Source organism: Sminthopsis crassicaudata, chromosome 4, assembly GCF_048593235.1.
Source record: "Sminthopsis crassicaudata isolate SCR6 chromosome 4, ASM4859323v1, whole genome shotgun sequence".
In the NCBI taxonomy this organism is placed as follows: Eukaryota; Metazoa; Chordata; class Mammalia; order Dasyuromorphia; family Dasyuridae; genus Sminthopsis; species Sminthopsis crassicaudata.
In genome coordinates this window covers 385,269,468-385,295,645 of record NC_133620.1, presented here as the reverse complement: position 1 = coordinate 385,295,645, position 26,178 = coordinate 385,269,468, and the positions used below count along the sequence as shown (strand labels likewise).

General features: G+C 34.8%; 1 protein-coding gene across 2 annotated transcripts in view; it reads right to left on the bottom strand.

Moving 5' to 3' along the window:
* Nucleotides 1–2,594: 2,594 nt before the first annotated feature.
* Nucleotides 2,595–26,178, bottom strand: part of SLC35F3 (solute carrier family 35 member F3) — a 511,111-nt gene continuing 487,527 nt past the window's right edge. For both annotated transcript variants that reach the window (XM_074262421.1, XM_074262423.1), the window contains 4 exons: nt 20,015–20,140; nt 15,804–15,996; nt 14,574–14,663; nt 2,595–6,961 (listed from right to left, as the gene is read on the bottom strand). In XM_074262421.1, the coding sequence (XP_074118522.1) occupies nt 6,726–6,961; nt 14,574–14,663; nt 15,804–15,996; nt 20,015–20,140 (645 nt within the window). In that variant the 3' untranslated portion in view covers nt 2,595–6,725. The remainder of the gene's footprint in view (nt 6,962–14,573; nt 14,664–15,803; nt 15,997–20,014; nt 20,141–26,178) is intronic.

Here is a 26,178-nt window from a genome sequence, read left to right as displayed (position 1 = left end):
GACCTATTTATTTACAATGTTTTGGATGGATTTTCTATCAAAAGATTTGAGTGTGTGAAAAGACACTGAAAAGTTATGCTCCACATAAATGGAGGCAATATTCATAACAATGAAATACCAGACTGAAAATAATTTTTTTTCAAAGGTTGATATAGCTGTGTCCCCCAAATAATATTTTGTCTACCAGTGCTTCTATCTTAATTACGACATTCTTTCAGATCCTAATGGAAACAGTTCAGGTTCCAGAGCCCAAGAACTGAGAACTGAGGTGCCTCTGAGACCACTGGTCCTATTTCCTGCATACCCTGCATAGACATTTTTGACAGCAGCAGCCTCTGTGGAGATCTGACCTGTCAGTTACCTCTGCAGCAGAAATGATAGCTTCTGCCTCCTTAGTAACTACAACTACTGGATTCCCCCACCCCCACCCCCGACCAAAAGTTTTTAGCTATAAAAATCTTTAGCATAAGAAATTGGTCAATATCAATTTTGTCAACTAGAATCATATAAACAAAGATGCATTATGATGTGCTTTTGCACTGAACTCTGAGGAACACTATGCCTTTCCATCTGATTTGTAGCTGATACCATTTATATGTGTTGTCTCCTCCTTTAAGATTGTGAGTTCATTGAGACTCCAAACAAGTTTAAAATAATACCTCCAACAGAATTCTGGGCTGTTGGAGCCCACAAAAGGGTTAAGGTGAGAAATTTTTCTAGCCTAAGACAACTTAGGAGGTTGGTAGGAGAGCTCTGTGACTAAATGACAGGTCTTGGAGACAGATGCAACAGTGGCAGCAGCAGCTTTAGGAACCCACAGATGGTAATGGAGTGACACAATTGATCAGAAAGAGGTTACAAGGGATCATTTACTGGTCCTGGATACACGACCCTGTTGTATTGTCCCTATGCAACTCCAGGTTGAACTCCACACTTCTAGTGGAGAGTATAGTGCATGTGGTCACTCACAAAGGAGTAAGGGCCCTGGTCTCATTTCCAAGGCTGAAGGAGATCAATAGAACAATAGTTCCAGGGCCAAAAGAAGTACTTGTAGACAACCTGAAAGCCATGATCAAAGAAAGAGGCCAGACATACATATTTCAAGAAATTATCAAAGAAAACTGCTTTGATATCTTAGAACCATAGAGTAAAATAGAAATTGAAAGAAGCCATCCACTGAGTACCTCCTTAAAGAGACCCCCCCCCCCAATGAAAATTCCCAGGAATATTATAGCCAAATTCTAGTGTTCCCATGTTGAGAAAATATTGCAAGTAACTGGAAAGAAATAATTAAAATGTCATAGATACAGACAAAATAAGGGTCATACAAGCTTCATGATCCCCTTTGGGGTTTTCTCAGCAAAAATACTGGAGTGGTTTTCTATTTCCTTATCCATAACCATTTATAGATGAGGAAACTGAGGCAAATAGGATTAATTGAATCGGCCAAGGTCACACAGCTAGTAAATATCTGAGATCAGCATTTAACTCAGGTCTTCCTGACTCCTGGACTGGTACTTAGTTGCTCCTAAAACATGACTTACTTGGTTCTTAAGTAGAAGAACTTCTACGGTGCAGTTTCTGAAGGAATCTATGAGGATAAAGAGCCAATCATATTAAAGTGATTAAATGCTAATTTCTCTTATCTCTGGTACTCACTTTGCAAAAGATGGAGAGGCCTATCAACACATTCTGAATCTGACAATCTGAGTTAAAACCCCAGGATCTCTCCAGGTTCTTCCTAAGTGGAAAGAAGTTATTTGCTTACTTTACACAAGGAGAGGAAATACAAAGAACATTGGATTTTGTATTAAAAGACCCAGGCTTGAGACTTGGCTCTGTTTGCCAGCTATAAGACTTTCAGGGACAATCACTTAGTTTCTTGAGCTTTAGATTCCTGTATGACATTGGGGTAATGCTCCTTATACTACCTTTCTGGAAGAGGAAAGGGCCTTGGAAAGAATATTTTTAAAAATTCATGGACTTCAGGGTAAGAATCCTACACTGTGAATATTAGATTATAAGTATGTGAAAGGAAGTGACAGGCATGAAAGAGTTCCATAAATGATATTTAATATAAATTATTTCACAACTTCTTTCTTACCATACCATGCTTTAATGATACATTAAGATTTTCTTTATCTATAGTTAGTCTAACCACTAGGTGTCACTGTGAAACATAAGGTCTCTGCTCACCTCCCTACCATCTCCAATCAGAAAAAATTGGAACAAAAAGTTCTCCATCTCTTTCTCGTTGCTCCAGAAAACAAAACAAAACACCCAAATTCCCAGGACCCCCAGATCTTGGACAGAGGAGGTATGGTGAACTAATCAGAGGACTAAGTGATTAGTCCTCAAAGTTTGTCCAGGGAACCTTACACAATGGTAATTTATGCTTTACTCTATCATGGTTTCAAGACACCTGAATTCTGCTTTTAAAATATGGTGTCTATATGTTAGCATACATATGCTCATATCTGACATTTGGATTTATTACTGGGTTTCTGATTTTACTGAAACTGAAGCATTCATTCTTTGATAAAAGGTGTCTCCTTTTGCAATGAGCACGAATTCTGACCCATATTTCTGGAAAACATTGAAATTTATTTTATTAGGTGAAGGTTACAAGAAAGATACAAGAAAGTCAACTTTGAATTAGAGAAAAATCTCACATAAACCATTCAGTATCACTGTTGTTCTAAAATCACCTTGGTTTGAATTAAAGGACAGAATATAGATAACTATAATTTAAAAAAACTTATGAATTTAGATTTTTTTCATAACTTAGACAAGGGACTCATGAATAAGTACCATTTATGAAGAAAGAGTTTGAGGCATAACATTATGAATAAATCTTTGCTGGGGGAATGACAAAGAAATAATGTTAGTCTTTAAAATTACTTAAAAGAATCTGCTTTTCTGGCCCCTTACAATGCTTAATATACTTTTTCTTTAGCAAGAATTATTTTTCTAATTATAAACCCCTTTCCCAAGGAACTCTGCCAATGCCACATTATTTGGATTTTATTACTTGTGAGTCATAAAACTTCATTTCTTTTAAAAAGTATTCTAGTGGGGTAGCTAGGTGGTGCAGTGAAGACAGAAGGACCTGAGTTCAAATTTGAGCTCAGCCATTTAACACTTCATAGCTGCTTGATCCTGGGCAAGTCACCTAACCCCAATTACCTCAGGGGAAAAGTATTCTATAGTCTGGACTTTTTCTACTTGATATGGGTTCTCCTTTAATGCAGTTCCAATGCAGGTAAATAGCCATCACATTTCTCGGTTGAACACTAGGAATTTCAATGGATCAAGACACCAAGAATGAGATTTAATAACTTGTCAAGTTGGTGGCTATGATAATCTCAGATTAGTTCTCTATTCTGTTTTCTGGTTTTCCAATTCTTCCTATAAAACCCAAAACTTAAGCAATTAACAAGTTGAGGTTCCAGCTGTTAAAAAAGATCCCTGAAGATATCAGTAAATCAGTATAGTGGAACTAGTCATCAATAATCATTGTCTGTATCATCATTAACAACAATAAACATTTATTAGGAGACTACTAACTATGCTAGGAATGAGTGATACAAAACCAAAAGGAAACTGTCCTTGCTCTGTAAAGGCTCACATTCTATTGAGGAGATGACATAAACACAAATAAGTCTGTATGAAATAAATGCAAGTTAATTTTGGTGGGAAGGCACTAGCAGTAGAGGACATCAGGCAAGGCTCTTGTAGAAGTAATATTTAAATGGAATTTTGAAGAAAACCAGGGATTCTCAAAGGCAGTGCTGAGAAAAAAGGGCATTCCAAGTCTAGGGTCAGCTTTTGCAAAGGCTTAATGATGAAATATGGAGTGTGATATGTGAGGGACAGCAAGAAGGCTCAGTAATATAATGAAAGAGTAATGTACAATTAAATTAAGTAAATTGGGCCGGAATAGCAAGTTGAAGCCAGATTGTGATGGGCTTCAAATTCCATAAAGGGAAGTCTGTCTTTTATTATAGGGTAAGAAGGAGCCATTGCATATTGAACAGGGGATTCATAGAGTCAAATATACACTTTTGACATTTCATTTTAGCAGTTGTGTGGAAAATGAATTGGAGAAGGGAGCAAGGATCTGTTAAGAAGTCACTACAGTACTCTAGGTGATGTGGAATGATAGAAAAAGAATTTTTACTCCCAATAAATAGATCATTCACATCAATTCCTTCCATATCCAACTGACCTCCCATCACAAAGAAAAGAGAGAAAGGGGGCTTCCAAATAAGTTGGAAGTTGCATTCTACATAGAGAAAAATTTATTTTATTATAATGGGCATATGTATGCTATGTAACATGAGTCAGACCTTCACTGTTGCTTGATAGTCCTTTTACTCCAAGTGAATTTCTCATAATGATTATTTCAAATCTTTCTGATTCTCCTCATCATAGAGAATTTTAATTTCTTTTTGTCTGAATCAAATGTCCTTTGAAACATTTAAACTTTGGATTTCTCACCTATTCTCCTCCCTTCATAGTCAGAAAAAGACTTTGTAGCATTCTTTACTAAAATTTTGGGGGCTAGAAAAGGTAAATATCCTTATTATCTGTACGTTAATTTTTAAAACATTTCTTTAAAATGCTCTCCTTTGCTCTTGTCTCAGCAGTATTCAGGGGCTTCACTGAATGCTCATGTGCCTGGAAATTATTTTGATTTTAAAAGGAAATTGAGATTGCCTCAAACCAACATCTTTATTTTTTTTTTTGTCAGCTACCTTCCCAAGCATCTGAAGAGTATAAACATTTCTTCAGATATAAAGAAATCAAAACTCACTATTTTTAAACAAACATTTATCCCATGGCTTGGTTGAAAAGTGATCAAAGGCTGCCGGTTCCTATTGGTTTTCTCTTGTTTTAGATTACAATGAGTCCTGGAGATTAAATGAGTTATAATTTGAAGTAACAAGACACATTTAACTTGTCTATGTCCTCTTTATAGAGGATACCAAAGTTCTTATGACAAGCACAGAATTCATTTTATCATGAAAAAAGAATTTAAAGAGTTTTACCCAGTTAAAATTCTCATCTTTCATAATCTCATGTTTTAAAGAAAACATAAAAATTTAAAACTATAGTCTAGAAGTCTTGAATGACCTGGTTTAAGAGAATTGGATTCTGCAGTTTTTTTTAAAAATCAGACATAGCTGACAGATGTGTAGTATATTTGATTCATGGGATGTCTTTTTTGATCCCCAATGCAATGAAAGAGAGGAAATTTTCTGGGGGGGGGGAAGTATGAATATGTGTTTGTGTACATGAAATTATGAGAGAAAGAGAGCTATAGAAAATATTTAATCTAGGACCATAAAACAGAAACTTTACAAATGGAATGACGAATAAAAAGAATGGGTCACTAACTTTTTCCAATTTTTTCTTTTATTCATCTGTTTAACCAAACAGGTAATGGACTTTTAGTATTAATTTGCTAAAAAGTTCAATTCATGAATGCCCCTTTTCCCATGAAACAAAGAACTCCATGGTTACAGAATGCACCATTGGGTTATGACAACATTTCAAAATAATGTTTCCATTTCATATGTAACAATGTAAACTTCAAAAATAGTAAACTATAACCCCACCCCTTTTCTTCTTTACAGATCTATCACGGATAGAATTTTCTGGTAGACCTAAATTATATAAGTAAACAGCCCGTTGCTTAAAAGTTTCATAAAAAGGTTTACATTTTCAGTAAATCATTTTTAAAATATCTGACCATGAAGTCAAAGCAACCAGCAATTCACCTTCTCATAGTCTACCTTTTAATCATATTATACATCACAAACAGTGTTCCTATATTTATATATATGTACATATATAACTGGTCATCAGCTTTGTGGTTTTATATATTTATATGTGTATTTATAATAGAATTTATTTTTAAAGATCTCTACATCTATATTATAAGATGGTGCCTGGTGACTTATAATGTCACCTGGCTGCACAAAGGTAAAGATGAAAATTCTTTAGAAGGCACTGTAAGTTCTTTTGCATGATCTTAAATGGATGCATGCAGAAAAAGACCAGCTGAGGCTCTGATAGCTTTCTTTCACAATTTTCCTCATGCAGAGCCCTTCTCTTCTAAACTGACTTCTCTTTCCAGACCAGTCACGGTTGATAGTCCAACACATGTCATCCTTTCTATTTTCTCTTCCACACATCCTATATTCCAACCAAAACAAACTTTCAATTTTCTTTTGGTTCATTGAAACTCCATAAAATTAAGAGTAGAGCTCTGGTATAAAACAAAGTATGACTTACTCTAGCTTAAAAAAAAAAAAGTCACAGTGTGTAATGTAATATATTCAGTTGCTAAGATTCAAAATGGCTGTCCTGGCTTGTCGTGAAAACCAGTTGCCTCGGCTTTGTCATGAAAACCAGACAATCGATACAAAGATAATCTTAATGTTACATTCATTTAAAAAAAGCTGAGAGGTTCTTGTTTTGTTTTGTTTTTTTCTTTTTCTTTTTTCCTCCATATGCAAGTGGTATTCTTAAGTGAAAGGTCTGATGTGAAAAAAAGTGCAAGCAAATTGGACATGCCCATAAATGCCGGGTGACTTACTTTAAGATACCAAAACTGTACACTTATGTACACCACATTGGACATATGTGCCCTTTTGCGAGATAAGACCTTTGAACCTTAAATAAAATGTTTGCTACCACTACCTCATGAGCGAGTGACATTAACGCGCAAAGGATGGGCGGGTTCTTCTATGTTTAGCCTGCAGTCCAGAGCCTATGTCTCCATTGCCTTCAGCTGTCTCCTCCTTCTTCCTTACTTTGAGGCGCATAAGCAATTTGATCAGCCATACATCCCACTCTTCTGGCAATAGCAGTAGGAGAAAGCCCAGGCCAATGATAACGATGGCGATGACCCGAACTCCATTGAAGACAATTTGGCTTGTGTAGTGATCTACCACTGCATGAAATAATGAATTCTGGTTAGTTACTAAGTGATTTTAACAACAAAGGCAGTACGTGGAGTAGAGTAAGATACCGTTTCCCATTTAATTGGGCAAAGATGATAATGGAGGTGGAGGATTCTTACCTTTTTTTACAGTCTGGAACCTATGTCCTCTTTTTGCTTAATTAACGTCTAAGAGGCTATTAGAGCAGTGGTTTTCAAACGCTTCTACTTCAGGACACATTTATACTCACAAAACTTAGTGAAGACCCCAAAGAGTTTTTGTTTATAATGCCTATATCTGTTGATATTTACTATATTAGAAATTAAAATTGAGATATTAAACTATTTATTAATTCATTTAAAACAATAACAAACCCAAAATATGCTAACATAAATAACATTTTGTTTTTGTGAAAAGCAAGCATATTTTCTAAAACCAAACCAAACAAACAAACAAACAAAAAAAAAACCAATAGAATGAAAAAAGTAGAATGGCTTTACATTTTTAAAAAACAAATCTCTTTAATGTTTGGCTTACTAACAGATGGTTGAATTCCTATATCTGTTTCTATATTCAATCTGCTGTAATATATTCTCTTTGCAGAAGTATATGAAGAAAATCCAGCCTCATACAAATATGTAGCTGGAAAAGGGAAGAGTATTTTAATAAGTAAATAATGCTTAAGTTTTACTTTGAAAACAGTTTGATTTTATGGACCCCTAAAGGAACTTGGAGACCCTTAGAAAACCCCATTTAAAGAATCATTGCTTGAGAGGACTTTTTCAGTATGTATTTTTTTAGTGTGGATTAAGGTAACCTCTACTAAACTCTGTTTAAAATAGCAAAATCTTTTTTTTATCACAAGCCTTTACATTTATGTGTTCACAATTTTACTCACAAAAATTATACCTCAACCTAGGTCTAAATAGTTATTTTTGTGGAACAGAAGAAGCAAGGCCCAGGAAGTTTAGATTTAGTCAATTTAGTTATATTAAAACTGGAAGACCTGGAAAAGAATTTTAAAATCCCTCTTAAAAATAAATAAAATAGGTTCATTTTTGGCCCAAGGGCACAGGCTAACTAAAATGCCCTAAAGGTCATTATCATTGATTAACTTTTTATAATTTTTTTTGGATTAACTTTTTTGAAAGCCATAGGGAGTAAGGCCCATTGAAGGCTTACATTGAAGGTAGTACAAAACGAGGAACTAGTTTTAACAGCCTATAAAATTCAAGATCCAAATTTTTTCAACAAGCCAATGATTAGATCTCTGTGCTGCACAGTTCCCACTCCCACCCCTTGAGTATTTTTTATTCCACATAATCTTAGGAATACACTGTTCTAGCTGAGCAATTTTAATTTTCTTGCCTGTAAAATGGGGATAATAGCATCTACCTCTCTGAGTTGTTGTGAGGATCAAATGAAAAATAATATTTTGTAAAGCTCTTAGCATAGTATTTGGCATATAGTAGTTGTTATGCTTATGTTAGATATATTATTATTATTATCCTTCTATGTAATCTTATTGTCCTTTTCAAAACAGTATAAGCTCCTTGAGGGCAGAGACTGTGCAACCTTTTATTTTTGTATTTCTAGGCCTTAGCATAGAGTAGGTACTTTGCAAATATTTATTGGATTAGATAAAAGATGATGCAAGTGAATATTGTACTGGAGTGGAAGTCAGGAAGACCCCAGTTCAATACAGCCTCAAACACTTTCTAGCTGAGTAACCATGACCATGTCATTTAACTTCCGATTGTCTCAGTTTTCTTTTCGGTAAAATGGGAATAATAATAGCACTTTTATCTCAGGGTTATTGTGAAAATCAAATTAGACATTATTTATAAAGGAATTAGAGCTGTGGCTAGCATGGAGTAAATCCTTCAGTCATGTCTGACTCTTTGTGATCACATCTGAGATTTTCTTGGCAAAGATAATGGAATGGTTTGCCATGTCCTTCTTCAGATCATTTTACAGATAATGAAATTGAGGCAGTCAGAGTAAAGTGATTTGCTCAGGGTCACACAGGTAATAAATGTCTGAAGTCAGATTTGAACTAAGGAAGATGACTCTTCTTGACCCCAGGCCCAGCACTTTATCCACTGTGCCACCTAACCTGCCCCTGTGGTAAGTACTATGTTTTTTATTATTGTTATTACTTCACAATCTTTTTACTTGATCAAATCTCATTAATTCCCTACCAAATGTTTTCCCATAACTATTGTTAATGTCTTCCATTTTGCAAAAACCTTTAACTTTTCCTGCAATTTTCACCTATTTTACTATGATTTTTTGAGGCCACAGTAGATAAATTTCCTCTTTTCCACTCCTATATACTTAAATACCTTTTGGTATCTTGACTTCCTTCTCTTCTTTTTTATTGTATCAAAAGATGACTCCATGCTTGGTATTTCCTCTAGCATATTCCTATCACGCATTCTCTATTCTAACCAAAATGGCTTATTTGATGTTTCCTATCCACAACATTAACTGTCCCCATGTTTGGAATTATTTACCTCATTTCCTCTTCCTCTTAGACTTCCTAGCTTCCTTCACTCATGCCATTTCCTATAATTGCCTTTCCTGGTTCCCTCAGTTCTTAAGGCATTCCTTCACAATTACTTTACATTTTTATATGTGTTTTTAAAAACTTCTCTCTGTATTTGTTATTTTATATATTTATATTTATAATATGTTATATTTATATATGTATATTTTATTTATAATATATATTTATAAAATAAGTTAATTTATGATAGGGACTGTCTTATTTATTTTTTTATTTTTTATTTTTTTATTTTTTGTAAACCTAGCACAGTGCTTGGCACACAGAAGAGTTTGTTGGATTGAATGGGCTGGCCTCAGTCTAGCATCTGTTTTATTTTTTGTTGTTGCTGTTCATTCTTCATTCTCTCTCTTCACTTGTTCCTTTCTTTCTGTCAACAAAAATAATTAGGTCTTCACTATCCTAAAAACAGTCACAGACATAAAGGTATACACACTCCAAAACCAACATGCCCTTTAACTTGATATCTCACTAAATTACCATTTTCTCTTTTTTTCCAATTTGATGAAGTTTAGAATACACTTGATTTTTCCATTTCCTGATCACCTACTTATTCCTTATTCCCTTTTTAGCTATCATCTTTTCTCATAATTCTACCAAAATCATGCTCTGCCAGCCCATCCAGTATGCTAAAGATATTCTACTGACAAATAAAATAGCCTTTTGTGAGTCTTCATTTTCCCACAATCCCCTGCAGTATCTAACTCTGTTGACCTCAATTTCCTCTTCAATATCCTCTCCCTTCTTTTCATTGACACTTTTAAATTTTCCTCTATATTTTTGCTCCCTCTCTGTGTTGGTACTTTTCAGACTGCACTCCTCAGTCTCTGGACTTTCTACGATGCCCCAGAAGCCTCTGTACCTGGAAGTTTCATTTCACTCCTGAATTTCTCATATTAAGAGTGTTTTCAGCTTCTTGTGACTTCTCTCTTCTAGTTGTTTGGTTCTTTCCAGAACTTTATTTTCAGGAGGACTTGCAGATCAGCAATATCTTCAATTTTCTCTAAGTTCCTTTTCCATAATCCTAAAATGGGTACTTTCATTTCTCCAACTTTTCCCCTACCTACACTTTCAACTTCTTTTTATGTGTTGTCTTCCCCTATTTGAATATAAGCTTCTTGAGAGTTTCTCTGAGTTACATTTTCCTCATCACTGAGTTATGTGCTAGATAATCTCAATATTCCTTTTTATCTCTATAGTCTCATGAGTATAATGTGTAAATGAAGGTTCAAAAATATAGATGTGGAAAGCAATTTTAAAATTCATCACAGGGGCTGCTAGGTGGCTCAGTGAATAGAGCACCAGCCCTGAAGTCAGGAACTTGAGTTCAAAAATCTGGTCTCAGACACTTAACACTTCCTAGCTATGTGACCCTGGGCTAGAAACTTAATCCCAGTTGCCTCAGCAGGGAAAAAAAGAAATTCATCTTAGCAGAGAACCTTGTCTCCTATTTGCATGAGAGAGAAGAACCAATACATCATGGATTCTTTGTTCTCCCTTTCTCCATATTTCAAAATATTTCTATGCCATCCCTATTCTCTTCTACCTTTGCCATAGACTCTGAGAACAAAATGATGTTTTTCTTTTCTAAAACCAATCCCTTTACTTATTTGCAGGATCCTACCCCCTTTTACTTCCTCTGCAAAATTTCCTTCTTTGTTGCTATCATTCTTAGTCTGTTCTTTTCCATGGGCTCCTTTCTCAGAGTTTATAAACATGTCCATATACCCTTCAAAGATTAAAAAAGTTGCTTTTCTGACTTTGTCATACTTCCAAGTTATTTTCCTATATATCTCCTTATTTTCACATCCAAATTCTTGGAAGGGGTTGCTTATATTCATTTAATTCATTTCTTCCTTTCTTATTCCTCAGTTTCTTACAATCAAGCTTCTAAACTCACCACTCAACTTGGACTGTTCTCTAGGGTTACCAGTGATCTATTAATTATTAAATCCCATGGCTTTTACTCAGTCAATTCTTATTCTACTCGACTTCTCTATTGCTTTTTAAACCATTGACTATCACTTGTTCCTGGATAGCTTATTCTTCCTTGCCAAAATGACACTGTTCTCCTGCATGTCTGATTTCATCTTTGGCATCAGCTGTTAAACCCAGATGTCTTCCAACTTAATATATTTCCCTCCTCACTTCATCTCAAGTTATCTCTTCTTTAAACTTATCCCCCTTTCCTTTTTTTGTTGTTGAAGGCACCAATGATTTCACCATTCAGGTGGTATATTTTATGAGACACTTGATGGGATAAGAACTTGCTAACCCTAGGGAGATAAATTTTCTAATGATACCAGAGAGCTGGAGAAAGTCCAGGGCTGACTGAGAAGTTCCAGGTGCCTTGCCTGGGCAGAAGAAGAGCTTTTTATTGCTGGGAGGCAGGGAGGGTAAGTGCATCAAAGAAAACGGGAAAAACCCAGCTCTGAATCATACTGATGCAAGTGCTGACGTGATCAACCTCACCCTGTATGCACTTCTCTGTAGATCCTTAAATCTGGGAAGAGGAAATCTAGGAGATAATATAGGGAACTCATATGTGAGGCTGGAGTGGGCATGGGAACCCTCAAATTGGGAAGAAAAGGGCAGCTAGGAGATGAGAAAATCCTTCTTAAAGGAGAAAGCAGTCATTTGTGTTTGAATCAAAAGTCAGTGTGGAAAAAGGCCAAGTGGTATAGGGGATTGAGAGCTCATTTCTGAGTCAGGAAAACCTGGAATCAAACCTATCTCTGATACATAACATATAATATCCATATGCCTCTGGGAAAAAGTCACCTCTAAGTGGCCCAGGCAATTATCTAAGACTATAAATTGCAGAGAAAGTGCCAGAGATAGTTTTTCATTGGTGTAGAAATCACATATTCAGGTCAAATAAAAGCCAGTATGAGATAGTGATTTTAAATTCAAGAGAGACCCAGATTTATTTTCCATCTGTGGTATTTGCCAGTCATATGATCATGGACAATTGTTTCTGATCTCTAAACTTCAGTTACTTCAAAATGGAAATTTGTGCAGACATTTTCACTACCCATCACACAAAACTGTTGTAAGGAAACACAGTGTAAATTATGACAAGATCAGAAAATGTGAACTATTATCTCTTTGCACATGTGTTGGCAGGAAGGATTATGTTGGGGTGATGGGCAATAAGACTTCCTATGTAATTATAGCAAATAGGTATATAGATATAGATGTATCTCATTGAGAGACATAAAATGAGAAAAAATATTTTGATTAGAGCTGATTTCTTCTTGAATTTACATTGTATGTGTTTGCATTTATTTCACTATATACAGGTTTTATCTCTTTCTGCACAAACTTTTCTCCTCCTCCTGGAATATAATTTATTTGAGGGCAGGAACTATTTTTCCTTCTGGTCTTTTAGAGCTTCTATGCTTAGCACATTCGAGGTAATAACTAAATATTTGTTAAATTAAATTGTAATCTGAAATTTGTAATCACCTTGAGGGCAGGAATTGGGTCTTATTTTAGTTTTATATCCCCACTATCTAATATAGTGTCTGGAGAATAATCATTATTGTACTGTACACAGCTAGTAAGTGTTAAAATGTCTGAGATTGAATTTGAAGTTAGATTCTCCTTACTTTAGGACTGTTGCTCAATCCACTGTGCCATCTACCTGCCTCACTTATTAAAGTTTTTAAAAATTGCTTTTGATTTGAACTAGTTAGAAATGAAAGAAGGGCTTTTAAAAAGTACTCCAGTTTGTTAATTATATTTCTTTCATAAGGATATACCATATTTTCTTTTGTTATTCTACTGCTTCCTTTTCTCACCTTGAGAAAACATCAGTCACCTAGAGAACTTATAAAAATAATAATGGCATTTCTTCTAGGTTTGCAATGAAAGATTTGAGATTAGATTCCATTTACTACTAGCTCTGTAATCCTGGACAAATCATGAACCTTTTTGAGATTAGTTTCTCTTTTTTAATATAAGGAAAACATTATTTTTCCTGACTACCTCAAGAATCAGAGGGAAAGGAAAAAGGGAAGGAAATAAGCAATTATTAAGCATCTTTTGTTAGGTAAGTTTCTGTATTCTAATCTGGTCTCAGAAACTTCCTAGCTGTGTGACCCTGGGTAAGTCACTTATTCTCATTTGCCTCAGTTTTCCCCATCTATAAAATAAGCTCAAGAAAGAAATGGTGAACCACTCCAGTTTCTCTGCCAAGAAAACCCCAAATGAGGTCATGAAGAGTCAAACAATTAGACAATAAAGTACCTTGTTTGTGTCAGATATCATGTTGACTATTTTATTATTATTATCTCATTTGATCCTCAGAATAGTCTTAAAAGGCAGGTGATGTTATTATATTTATTTTTACTAGAAGACACTAAGGCAGACAGAAGTTAAAGGATTTGCCCAGGATCACACACTTACTTAGTGTACTACTTACACTAGTAAGTTTCTAAGGCCAGAAGTGAACTCAAATCTTCCTGATTTGAGGTCAAAATTCAGACGTTGTGCCAACTAATTTTACTAGTATAATATAAGCTTCTTCAGTGCAAAGACCATCTTAGTACATAGTAGGTGCTTAATGAATGTTTATTAAGCTCAATTTCATTTTACTGTCATTAATTAATTAAGTTTATTAAACTTAATTTTAAGCTCAAATTTAACTTTAGTTTTAAATTCAAATTTAATTTCTAGCTTGAAGAACAGTGAAAATTCCAGATTTGATATAAATGCTTTGTATTTTAGAAAGATGCATGCTTTTAACTGTTGGTTTGAATAGCACAAATCATAGTTATTAGAAAACTTTTTATAAAAAGCTTTCTAATTGCCAGGTGCCTCAAGCTTCGTTCCTACTTTGGAAAATCAAGCAAAATAAAGGATAGAAGTGAAAACTTTCAACTCTGATTAAAGTATTAAATGTGTAACAAACGTAGATTTAACAAAAACTCCAAGTATCCCTACTCTTTCATGGGCAAAAATTACAATCTATTACCAGATGTAATAGGTTTTTTTTTTTTTTTTTTTGTTTTTTTTTTTTAATAAGAGATGTATAAAAAACTTTGTAATCTTACCTGCATTCACAGGTACACTTAGTACAACTCCAAGTGACATCAAAGTGGGATATGTAACAGCAATTCCAAAATTTAATACAATATTGAATGCTACAAAAAAAGAACAGAAAGCCATTCAGTTTCACATATTGACAGCATTTGGACAATAATAATGATGACAAGACCACCTTTCATTGGTGCTTTTTCCAACCTTATTGGTAATAATAGCATGACAGTTGGGAGAAAGTTGGGCCTTTTTCTTCTGATCTATAGGATAGGAGCAGAGAAAATCTGGTGTTTGGATCTCTATGACTACAGTTGTATTGCTCAACTGCTGCTATTTTATTCTAAATAAGTGACTGGATTAATAAAATTAGAGCCTTCCTTAGTAGGTGTCTATGCCTTCCACTGCTGGGAGGTACAAATTTTGGGGCAAATCAAATGATATGAGTGAATCATATATCTTCTATTCCTTAAAATCCTTCTTTTCTCCTCCTTCCCTTCTCTCTCAATTTCCATTTTTATATAATTAGTCAGATTAGATAATTAGTTTACAAACTATAATCACTATAAATCACAAAAGGATAGTCTCAGGGATATCACTTTGTAGTGACATGGGATTATGGTGACTCAAGGCTTTTTTTTATTTTTATATTTTAGCATCAGCTGATGAAGCTATATCTTTCTTCTCTAGTGTCTGCCTGAGTCATTGCCAAATCACTAATTATTGTAGGATCTCCCATGTGGTAGTCCCCTAAATTGGGGGCATAGGATAATTGTCTTGATTTTTCATATGCTAGAAATGGCTCTGAGTTATCTAATTGTTAGACATTTACATTCAAAGAAAGTGACAAATATAAGCCTTGTTGTAGTGGCTATATTTTTCTTTAGAGTCCCTAGCTACTCACAGCTGCTTGGTTATAGGAAGAGATCAGAGTTCAAGATGATCTAAGCAAGTATTTTTTTTTTTTTTTTGATCTACACAGTTTTCCTGACATACTATGAGAATTGTTAGGGTACCTATAAAGAATATTTGCTTTCTTTCTTTCTTTATTTTCCCTGAGGCAATTGGGGTTAAGTGACTTGCCCAAGATCACACAATAGGAAATGTTAAGAGTATTTTTTTTCTACTGAGGCTACAGTATTTAAAAAAAAAACAAAACAAAACAAAAAAAAACTTATATGTGTGGTAGGTATTGATATTGTCTATCATTGTTTTCAAGGGTTCTTAGTATGACCATAGTCACTTACTCAATAAGAGAACTGAGAATCCACAAAGGTTTCCCCATGGAATGTCTTCGAAAGAGTTCCAGTATTCCACTTTGGTGAAGTAAAGAATGATAGGAATACAGGTGATGAAAAGGATATTGAATACACCCAGTATGGACAAAAAAAGGGCTGCTTCTCCAAATTTAGCACTGCCTAGGAGAAGTTTGAACAAAACCTGCAAGACAAAAAAGCATGAACAAAAGCTGGCTTTATTTTCCCCAAATTAGCATTTATTTAAAATGAACAGAGTCCCTTTGTGAAGCTCAATAAATGACATATAAAATGATAAAATATATAAAATGATAGGACTAACCCCCATCATAAAAACTTACCATTTTACTAGCGTATGACAGTATGTTTTAGAGGCCATGACTTGACCTATGGTATTTAAACTCACTTAGGTCTCTGATGAGTTTCATTGTAAAAGAGTGCTAATGCCATTGTCACCTCTGCCTACTGACTTCTTTTGAAACTCGGTTCAAATTCCACTTTCTTTAGATTTTTCCTAGTTTTCTCACTTGTCAGTGCCTTCCGGTTTAGATTACTATCCATCTGCTCTGTATTTAATTTGCATATACATACTTATTTCCATGTAGTTTTCCCCACTAGAATCCGAGCTCCTTAAGGGTAAAGATCATGTTTTTGCTTTTCTTTGTATCCCCAGCTCTTAGAAAAGTATTTGGCATATATTAAGTGCTTCAGAAATACATCTTCATGAACTCTTTGTATGTGTTTGTATTATAATTCCTAAAAAACAAATGTTTTTCAATGTTTGAAATTGTGGGATGAGGGTCCTTTTGAGTTATTTTTTCATGACTTAGTGATCCAACCTCGAGGATGTTAAGAGATGATAGAACTGACACAGATAAAATAAGTATATGAATCAAATCTCCCTTATTTCAAGGGATCCTTTATAGACAGAGACAGTTTGAAAATAAGTGCTATGGCTTTAATATCCTTTAACAAAGTAGTGACATTCATTTCTATATAATGGCTTTGAGAGTTCATTTTTCTTGCTCCCCACCCCAACTGAATATCCTTGTGGTATTTTGAAGAAAAGCATAATCATCCAGTCTCTTATAACTATTAATTTCCCTATCCTTTTCTCCCCCTAACCCCCCTCATTTATGTTATTGAAAGGTCAGCATTTTAGTATTGTCTACTCTTGATCATTCTAAAACAGTTTGAGTGCTTATTTTAGGAAGAAGGGCTCTTGCTTTCTCCTCATCCTGTTGTCCTCTCATTTCAGGTTATTCCACTATTCTTTTACGTCTTTTGTATTCAGGGAGAAGATAGGAGTGAAAGTGACATTCACGCATTAAAATTTTTTCTCCTCTTGGCCATTTTGGTCAAAGAAATGGTTGGAGAGACAGCATATCCTGGAGATCAAAGCCAAATTTGTAGCTTCACTATGGATTCCATTTCTCAGTATTTTGGATTGATGATTTTTATTAATGCATAGAGACAACAGAGATTAGCTTAGCAACAGAGCTTTTCTGATTTTTCTTCATCTTGCCAATGATTCTAAAGCAGTTGTATAAATTTTGAAGAATTTCAAGGGGTGTTTGTGTTTGGAATGTGAGGGATTAGAGATCGAGATGACAGAAAGGAAGGAATGAGAACCAGCCTCATTTCTCCAACTACCTGCTAGACATCTCCATCTGGATTGTCTCACTTGCACCTTAAACTCAGCATGTATAATATCAAATTCATCATGAACAGATGAACTTAAAAGCATTTATTAATCACTTACTATACCAATCAATTCCATCCCAACATGCCCTTTCAGCCAACTTTTCTTCTTCTCTTAATGGTACCTTATTGCCTTCCTAGTTTCTTAGTCTTGAAACCTAAAAATAATCTTTATTTCTTCTTCCATCACTGCCCCCCCTCCCCCCATTCAACCATTTGCTAACTTTGTGGACTTTCTTTTCAAAATTTCTCTCATATTAATCTCCTACTCTCTTCACTTATAGAATTGCAACTTTAGTTTAGATTCTCGTCACTTCTTGCTGGAACTAGTAAATCATTTCTTAACAGTCTACTTGACAAAGATCTGTCCCCCTTTCCAGTCTATTCTTCAGTCTATTGATAAAATGTTATTCTTACTGCATAAATCTCATCTTGTTACTACTCAGCTCAGATAAAGTCAATCTCTCCCAGTTCCTCAGAGAATAAAATGCAAATTCCTTAACTTTCTCTAATTTGACTCAAACCTACCTTCCCAGATCCATTTCATATTATTTTTCCCTCACAAACTCTATAATCCATCTCAACTGAACTATTGTTCTCCAATTTTGCCTCTACATTCCCTTTTGTGTACATTTGCCCTCTCTTCCCATCTCTAGCTCAATCTCAGAGAAAAAAAAAAAGGCTTTCTTTGCCAAGGCAAACTTCTCCATTTGTGCCCAAAAGCTAATCACTTCCTGTCTCTTCTGGCACCTCATCCCATTTATAATTCCTTTTTTCTTTCCATATTCAAGCTTTCCTTATTGTTTACTTGTTCCTTCATGCTGCCTAAAAACATGATCAGTTAAATCTTTTCCTTAAAAAAACCCCAACCTTTATTTGACCCTGCTATTCCCCTAACTTCCATCATAATAACTGTTCTTTTTCACTGCCAAACTCCTAGAATGAATCATTTATGTTCATTCATTTGATGTCCTCAAAACCCACCTTGTTGTTGTTCATATGTTTCAGTTGTGTCTGACTTTTCATGACTGGTTTGTTTCTCTTGTATTCTTAGTATTCAGCACAGTGCCTCATATGTGGCAGGAACTTAAATAACCATTGAATTAAATGCCTGTTGAATTGAAATCCTTTTATTTTTGCCAGATCTAAATCTATGTGCATGGTATGGTACTGTGCTAAATCCTGGGAATACAGTGAAGGCCAAATACTCATTTCCCCTCCTTAAGGAGCTCACATTTTAATATGGAAGACAGCATGTAAACACAATCATGTATAATGAAGATATATAAAGAGTAGATGCAAAGTAATCCTAGAGGAAAAATACTGGGGAGAGATAGGGGATACTGGGAAAAATCTGTCAAGGATAGGATTTATAGCTGTCTTAAAGAAAATCAGAGAAGCCAGTGGGAGAAGGTTAAGAATACCTCTGTGATTCCTTCTCTAAATAGTATCCCTTCTCAATCCCAGGTAAAAGGACTATCTCCTTTTTCACAGAGCATACTTTGTATCTCCTTTGCTCTTATAACATTGTGCCTCACATTAATTTTTTTTCCGTGGGTCTATTGAATCCTCCAAATTCCAGCAGACCACAAATAGACTATTATTGGCCTTCCTTTAAAGCAGGGGCAATACAAATTATTTGTCTTTTTATCTTTAGTACTTAATTTATTCCTTTGTATATATTAATAGATAATTATTGAATTTAAACAAATTAAATTATCTTTAGAACTGATAAGGCAAATTATTGCAGACCTGATATTTAAATTCAGTTTTCTTTCTTCCTTTGAAGAAGGAACTATTTTAATATACCAAGGGTCAATAAGTCTTAATTCTGAAGCCAATTTCCCCCTTCTGCCCTGCCCCTGACTGGAACCTGTAGGCAATAATCCTTTGCTACATGATAAGTAAGAGCTGGAAATAAGATTTATAAAATGTGTTGAATAACAATGTAAATCATGTAAGAAAGGGTTTAAATGATATTGCACCACTCATTTTTACTAGAGTTAGGATGGGAGAAATCCAGTGTAATCATATACTCAGTTCAGTATGATCATAAACTGAATCATAAACTTTAGTCTCTGTGTCTTCTTTCAGTTCCTTGACAAACAATTGGGCAAGTTAATCTGATTCAGCTACTTCTGGGTCCCAAACATTTTTATCCTTTGATACATATAAAATGCTTCATTTAAAAAAGATGAGAGGAAAAGCAAACAATGACTGTATATCCTGGTGTTGTCCATGGTGAGAGCATATCTTTGCATGGAATTTATAAGCAACTCTTATGCTCATCATCTTCAAGACTATCAAAAGCAAAGTCATATTCCTTTGTGGTCTACTTTCAAGAGGAATAGATACCCTATAAGGTCCCTTCCATTAGTAAGAACCAGGGAGGGTAAAATTTGAGGTAAAACTAAGGCCTTATCTTTATTACCTAGGCCACAACTATTCTTATGAAGCACTATTGGGATAAATCCAAGAGACTATGCTCTACATGTATTTACCTTATACAGAGCAGACATTGAAGCTGACCCCACCACCAATGCTATTCCTATCACAGAGTGGTTATGGAATCCATCTGCATAAGTCATCATCACGATCCCGGCAATTGCAAGAATGGCAGCCACAATCTGGACAGGAGAAAGTAAACTAGTAGTCAGAGAGGCACTGTGGAATCACATGGGTCAATTTAGGACTGACAATGGTAGTAATGAATGTGCATATTGTAGTGGAAAAGGCTCTAAAATTGAGAGTCAAGACTTCTGAGTTCTAGTCCTTATCCTACCAATTACTAGACATAATCTTGCTTAGAACACTTAACATCTCTGGGTCTCAATTTCTTCATCTGTAAAAGGAGGGTAATGATATTTATATTATTTACTTCACAGGGTGTAGGATCCTACACAAGATGAATGATCAAATGGTAGATATTAGAGAAATTGAAAAATTAAAACAATATACAAATGAAAGAGATTATTGTTGCTGTGGTAGTTATTATTCTTTAAATAGTAAAGGAGAAATTTGAATTTTAATTTTAGACTTACTATGTGGAGGAAATACCCAGAAAGTCCACTTCATTGATTATCAAACCAAAAACCAGGTTTCAGTAAGTGTTTGCTATCCAAGAAAAATCAAAGATCCATCTTTAATAGTGTGCCTTTTGGGAATGGAGCAAGAGGTATGTGTTATTGACAGTAAATTTACAGACTATGATAATTTTGTCATGATAAAATCTGCCTAATAATTATAGCATTTTGCAATTACCTACACCTTTTCTCTCAAAGGATTCAGCAGACCTTAGGGGACCTCATTTATCTTCTTCATATTTCAGGGATGAGATGAAGAAGAATGAAACATATGTATGGTTTCTATTTTACAGGACCCTGGGGCACAAAGCATAGGGTTGGTTTGTTGTTTCAGACTAATCAATGGTGTATCTAGGGCTATGGTTCTGGATAAAATGCTTTCTGCTTTTCCCTTCTGCTATTATATGATTTTATAGGCATCTCAGAATAAGTGATATTTTGGAGAAGAAAGTCATCTTGCTAAAACCCAAGAAGGTCAACCAGTTGATAAGAACATTTCCCAACTTGACAGAAGGTAGCCAAAGCTTGTAATGATAAAAAAAAAATCCAATTACAGAGAATAATCTGTGGGTATGTATATGCAGAACTACGCAGATCTAATTTAGTAGTGTGGTACCCAAAATGCATTTAATAGGTATGAGGTTTTTTTTTTTTTTTTTTTTTTTGGTGTTCATATTTCCTAAAAGTTTTCTCCTTTTATAGACTTTTTTGGCTAATAAAATTGTGAAAAAATCAGAACTAAATGAATTAGAGTTTCTGTTATACTTCTATTGTCAACCATAATCATTTGTGTAAACTGATCTACTTTAGAGGTAGTGAACATCATTAATCTTTGTCAGAATTTGCGAATTATACCTTCTTGTCCAAAAGGAAGTCAAAGCCACTCAATATTTTAACATAATCATAGTTTCCATGAAAGGATAGGACCTACCTTAAGTCTACAAATGGTTCCCAATTAATGGTTATTCTAGTTGTCATTCCTAGATTAGGACTACTTTCTTTGGTTAGGGATAATGCTTCACATATATTGCAGATTCAATGGTTAATTATTTTATGTCTATTCATTTATCTTCTATATACTTATAATCTAATCTATCTAAAATCTATCTATCTATCTATCTATCTATCTATCTATCTATCTATCTATCTATCTATCTATCTATTTATCTATCTATCCACACAGAGAGAAACAGACAATATGGCAGCAAGACAGGGAAATAGCATGTATGCTTAATAGGCACTGAGTTTTGCAAATGGTTAGTGAACAGAGTAGAGCAGAGGATGTCATGGATATTTGGGGGTTCCTTCTTTAGAGAATATAAGATATTGCTTAGGCTTCATTGATTAGGTTAGGAATCAGTGGTGGAAAATCACCAGAAAGGCCATAATGAAAAATATCACTACTGCTAATAAAAGAAAATTTAAAATGTCCCTTTTTAAGTAGTTTGGTTTATGTCAAATATTTTTCTAGCTCTTTTCAAACATGTGTCAGAAGTTAGAATAAATGAGAAAATTCTATTGTGTGAGAGCTTCATTTAAAGACTATTGAGGACTATGAAGTCAACTGAGCCTAAATTAACTTTTCCGGAACCATTGTCCTTCTCTAGTACTTCATCATGAATCAGAGGTAGATTTAGGTTCTTGAGACTCTGCAACATGAAACATAAATTCCTTCAGTTCTTCCCAAGCTAGAAAGGCTGCAAGTTTGGGCCCCAGTAATTTACTTTCTGACCTCTCAGAATCACTCTATATAAGTTCAGGAAGCTCATCACCAGATTGGTCAAAACAAAGTCATGAATTTTTTTAGCTATGGCAATTCAGAGAGAACATTTCCTGAACCTCAGAGAGAGGGGCTGCAATCAAAAAGTGTTGGGAGTATGCACATGTTGGTAAAATAGCAGATTCTTGAAGTATAGATTTTAAGCATTAGACTTTCTAGGCTGATTTCCAGTAGCTCTTTCCCCATATTTTTTTTTTTAATCAATTAAATATTAAAATTTTAAAAGTCTATGTGTGTTCAGAGTAGTGAGATGAGTTCTAGTGAAAGGTGTTAGATGGATTGCTCTGGAGGCTGTTGTTCTTTTTGTGGGCCAAGGAAAAGCAGCTCCATAAAACAACTTTACAATACCCTTTTAACTCAGGCCCTTTGGGTACAGGCTGGCAAGACATTCCCCCAGGAGAGAGATGGTAATTCACTTATTGAACACTTCAGGTTTTCCCACCAGTTGCAAAAGACCATCAACCATGGGCCAAACAGGCAATTGATTGGGACATAAGCCATTTGCTGAATATTCCATCTCCTCCTGTCTGTAGTTCAAGTTAGCCTATTTGGAACATTGTAGCTCTCCAGGCAACAATGTAGTGTTTACACATAAATTAAATAATTCAACTCATCAAATGAAATGTAAACTTTGGGAGATAATGTAACCTAGCTCAATGGAAACCTCAATTCTCTTCTGTTCTTTTTTTCTTTTTCTTTTTTTATGATGTCTTTTTTTTAAAGCATTTTTTAAAACCAATGTGGGCAGGACATCTATAAGCACAGCCATCTAACTTTTAACCTTGCCTCCTCCCCTTCCCTCCTTTCCCCACCACCCCAACTCCATTACCCTCATTGTACATCACTGAACTATTCCAAAGCAAGGTTTTCGGGAGATGTGGTGATTTAGCTTGCCAGCTCCACGCTTCCATGTAACAATGGCACCTAGATCAAGAGAGATGAGAGCTGTCATCTGTACTCTGGCTATGAAAAAATTAGCTTGCAACAGGAGGAAAGGCCAAGGAGTGAGGCCAGTCAGCAGTCGGGGGAAGCCGGTAATCTTTTCCCGTTATCTCACTTAATAGCAGTGACCTGCTGTTTGATTGGCAAAACCTTCAAGCTCCTAGCACTACCTCTCTACAATTCTAATCATGTAAGAAATGTAATCAATGTAAGAAAACTCTCAAAGGGGTTTGAGCCTTAGAGAGGAAATAGTCTGTCACAAAATTTAATTGTTCAAAGCAGCTTAGTCTTGCTAAAAGAATTTTGAATTTGTAATCTGAAAGAAAATTTAGGCTGAACTAACTGCCACTTAGGGATTGTAGCAGATTGCTTAATGCCATTGAGGACATTTTTCACTTATAAAATGGGGATAAATATATTTGTACTAGGGACAGTTAGGTGGTGCAGTGGATAAATTACCAGGCCTAAAGTCAGGAAGACTTATCTTTCTGAGTTGAAATCTGGCTTCAGACACTAACTAGCTGTGTGACTGTGGGTAAAATACACTCAACTCTGTTTGCTTCAGTTTTCTCATCTATAAAATGATCTTGAGAAGGAAATGGCAAATCACTCCAGTATCTTTGCCAAAAAATCCCAAATGGGGTTTATCATAATACTGCTCAATTTTAAAATTCTTTAAGCTTCCAACCTTAGTTCGACATGACTGAATAACAACAAATACTTGTGCTGCCTTCCTCATAAGATTATTGTGTTAATAAAAGAATGTGCATTGACATTATTTTGTAATGTCTTTTTGTAAAATCTCTGACAGTGAATTTATTAAATAATTTTTTGGTTAAGGCTCTGAAACTCCTCACTATTTATAGATCATAGGATCAGTGATGTTGGAGCTGGAAGAAAACTTAGAGGTGGTCATTAAGTGGAATCTCCTCATTGTATGGATGACCTAACCAAGTCCTAGACTTGTTAGGTTACCCGTCCAAGAGCAAATACCGTGCATTTTGTGAGTGAGAATTGCCATTTAAATCTAGGTCCTTTGTTGTTAAACTAATTGGGTGGTTTTTGATTCTGATATGTATTTTTCAAAATATTTAGACTTCTCTTTCAAGACATATGTTTTTATTTTTATAATCATTTACCAGTATCCAGCTATTTTGAATTAGGATGAGAAAAAATTTGTCTTTAAAATTCTACCTTATTTCTGAATCTTAGTTTTTTCCCTGAGGAAAAATTTATTTATAGAATTAACTTTTTAGAGCCAGGTGTTGTAATGGAAAGGGAACTGAATGTGGAGTAAGAAGTCCTGAGTACAATTTCTTGCTCTGCCATTATCTCTTTGTGATCCTGAACCAACCATTTCATTTCTTGGAACCCCATTTTCCTCCTCTATAAATTGAGGATAATAATATTTATGCTTTGGTTGTTAAGATGTTTCAGTGACTTTGTGATTCAATTTTGGGGTTTTTCTTGGCAGAGATACTAGAGTGGTTTTCCATTTCCTTCTCTAGCTTAATTTATAGATGAGGAAACCGAGCCAGACAAGGTTAAGTGATTTTCCCAGCTAGTAAATGTCTGAAACTAGATTTGAACTCATAAAGATGACTTCTTGATTCTAAGCCCAGTATTCTATTTCCTATGCCATCTAAATGGCCTAATAACTGTGCCCCTATCTTGAAAGATCCTTGTGAATCTAAGCTTGTTGAAGGGAGCTACAGTGCCTAGAATATGGTAGGTTTTCAAAAGAAGTATACTGAACTGAATTAAGGAATATATGGAACAATAACTGTGAAGGCCATATATTTATATGACAGTTAATATTATAATTTAATTTAATTCCTCATTTTGTAGCTGAAGAAAATGAACTCCAGAGAAATTAGATAAATTACTTGAAGTCAAGTAAGTGGCAAGACTAGGAATGGAACTCAGATCTTCTTGATTCCTGTCTTACAGCATATCATAATACTGTCCATATTTAGCTTTAAATTTCCAACAGTAGCAACTATGTGACTCATCAATTTATTCTAGGCAAAAGGAGCCTTCAATGAACCTAAAAGGTCCAAATTAACACATACAGAGAACTGGAAGCCAAAATGACAACAAAACTGAAGATTCAAATGCTAAAAGAAAGAGAGGGATTCAGGGTTGTTGTTGTTGCTTTTTTTGGTTTTGTTTTGTTTTGTTTTGGTTTTGGTTTTTGTTTTGTTTTTTTGTTTTTTTGGTTTGGTTTGTTTGTTTTGACTTGGATTGTTCCAGAAAGATACCCTTGCAATCTGTCTTACTCCAATGTCAGTAACTGGCATTGTAACTGGGACTTCTCAAACATTTTAAAATAAATTTGCTGCTTTTTTGTGGCTTGGGAGGAAGTATTATGGAAAGCACAATGGATTTGGAGTCAGAAGATCTGGGTTAAAAATTTTAGCTCTGTTATTTAATATTTGAGTGACCTTGGAAAACTCAGTCTTTCTGCATCTCAGATTCCTCTTATACAAAATCAAGGAGTTGGATAAAGTAATCTCAAGGGTCCCTTGCAGCTTTCTATCTAATGATTTTTCTCCTTTCTGGAATAAAAAAAATTCTTAAGATGGCCTGACATTTAGTATGAGGATGGAGCTTTGTAATTGTTTTAATAATGCAGGAGAAAGCATGTTATTGATAATCTATCCCCTAATATCTCTTCCATTTGATTGGAAGCAATAGCAAAAAGAAAAAGAAGAGAAAATACTATGTAGAGCCAGACAATTGTATATATGTGTATATGTGTGTATTTTCTCCTTTTCTCCCCTCCTACTATCCTTCTACTCCCAATAATTCTAGAAGATCACCCTCTCATTTTTATATATAGAAGCAGTTTTTGTTTTCT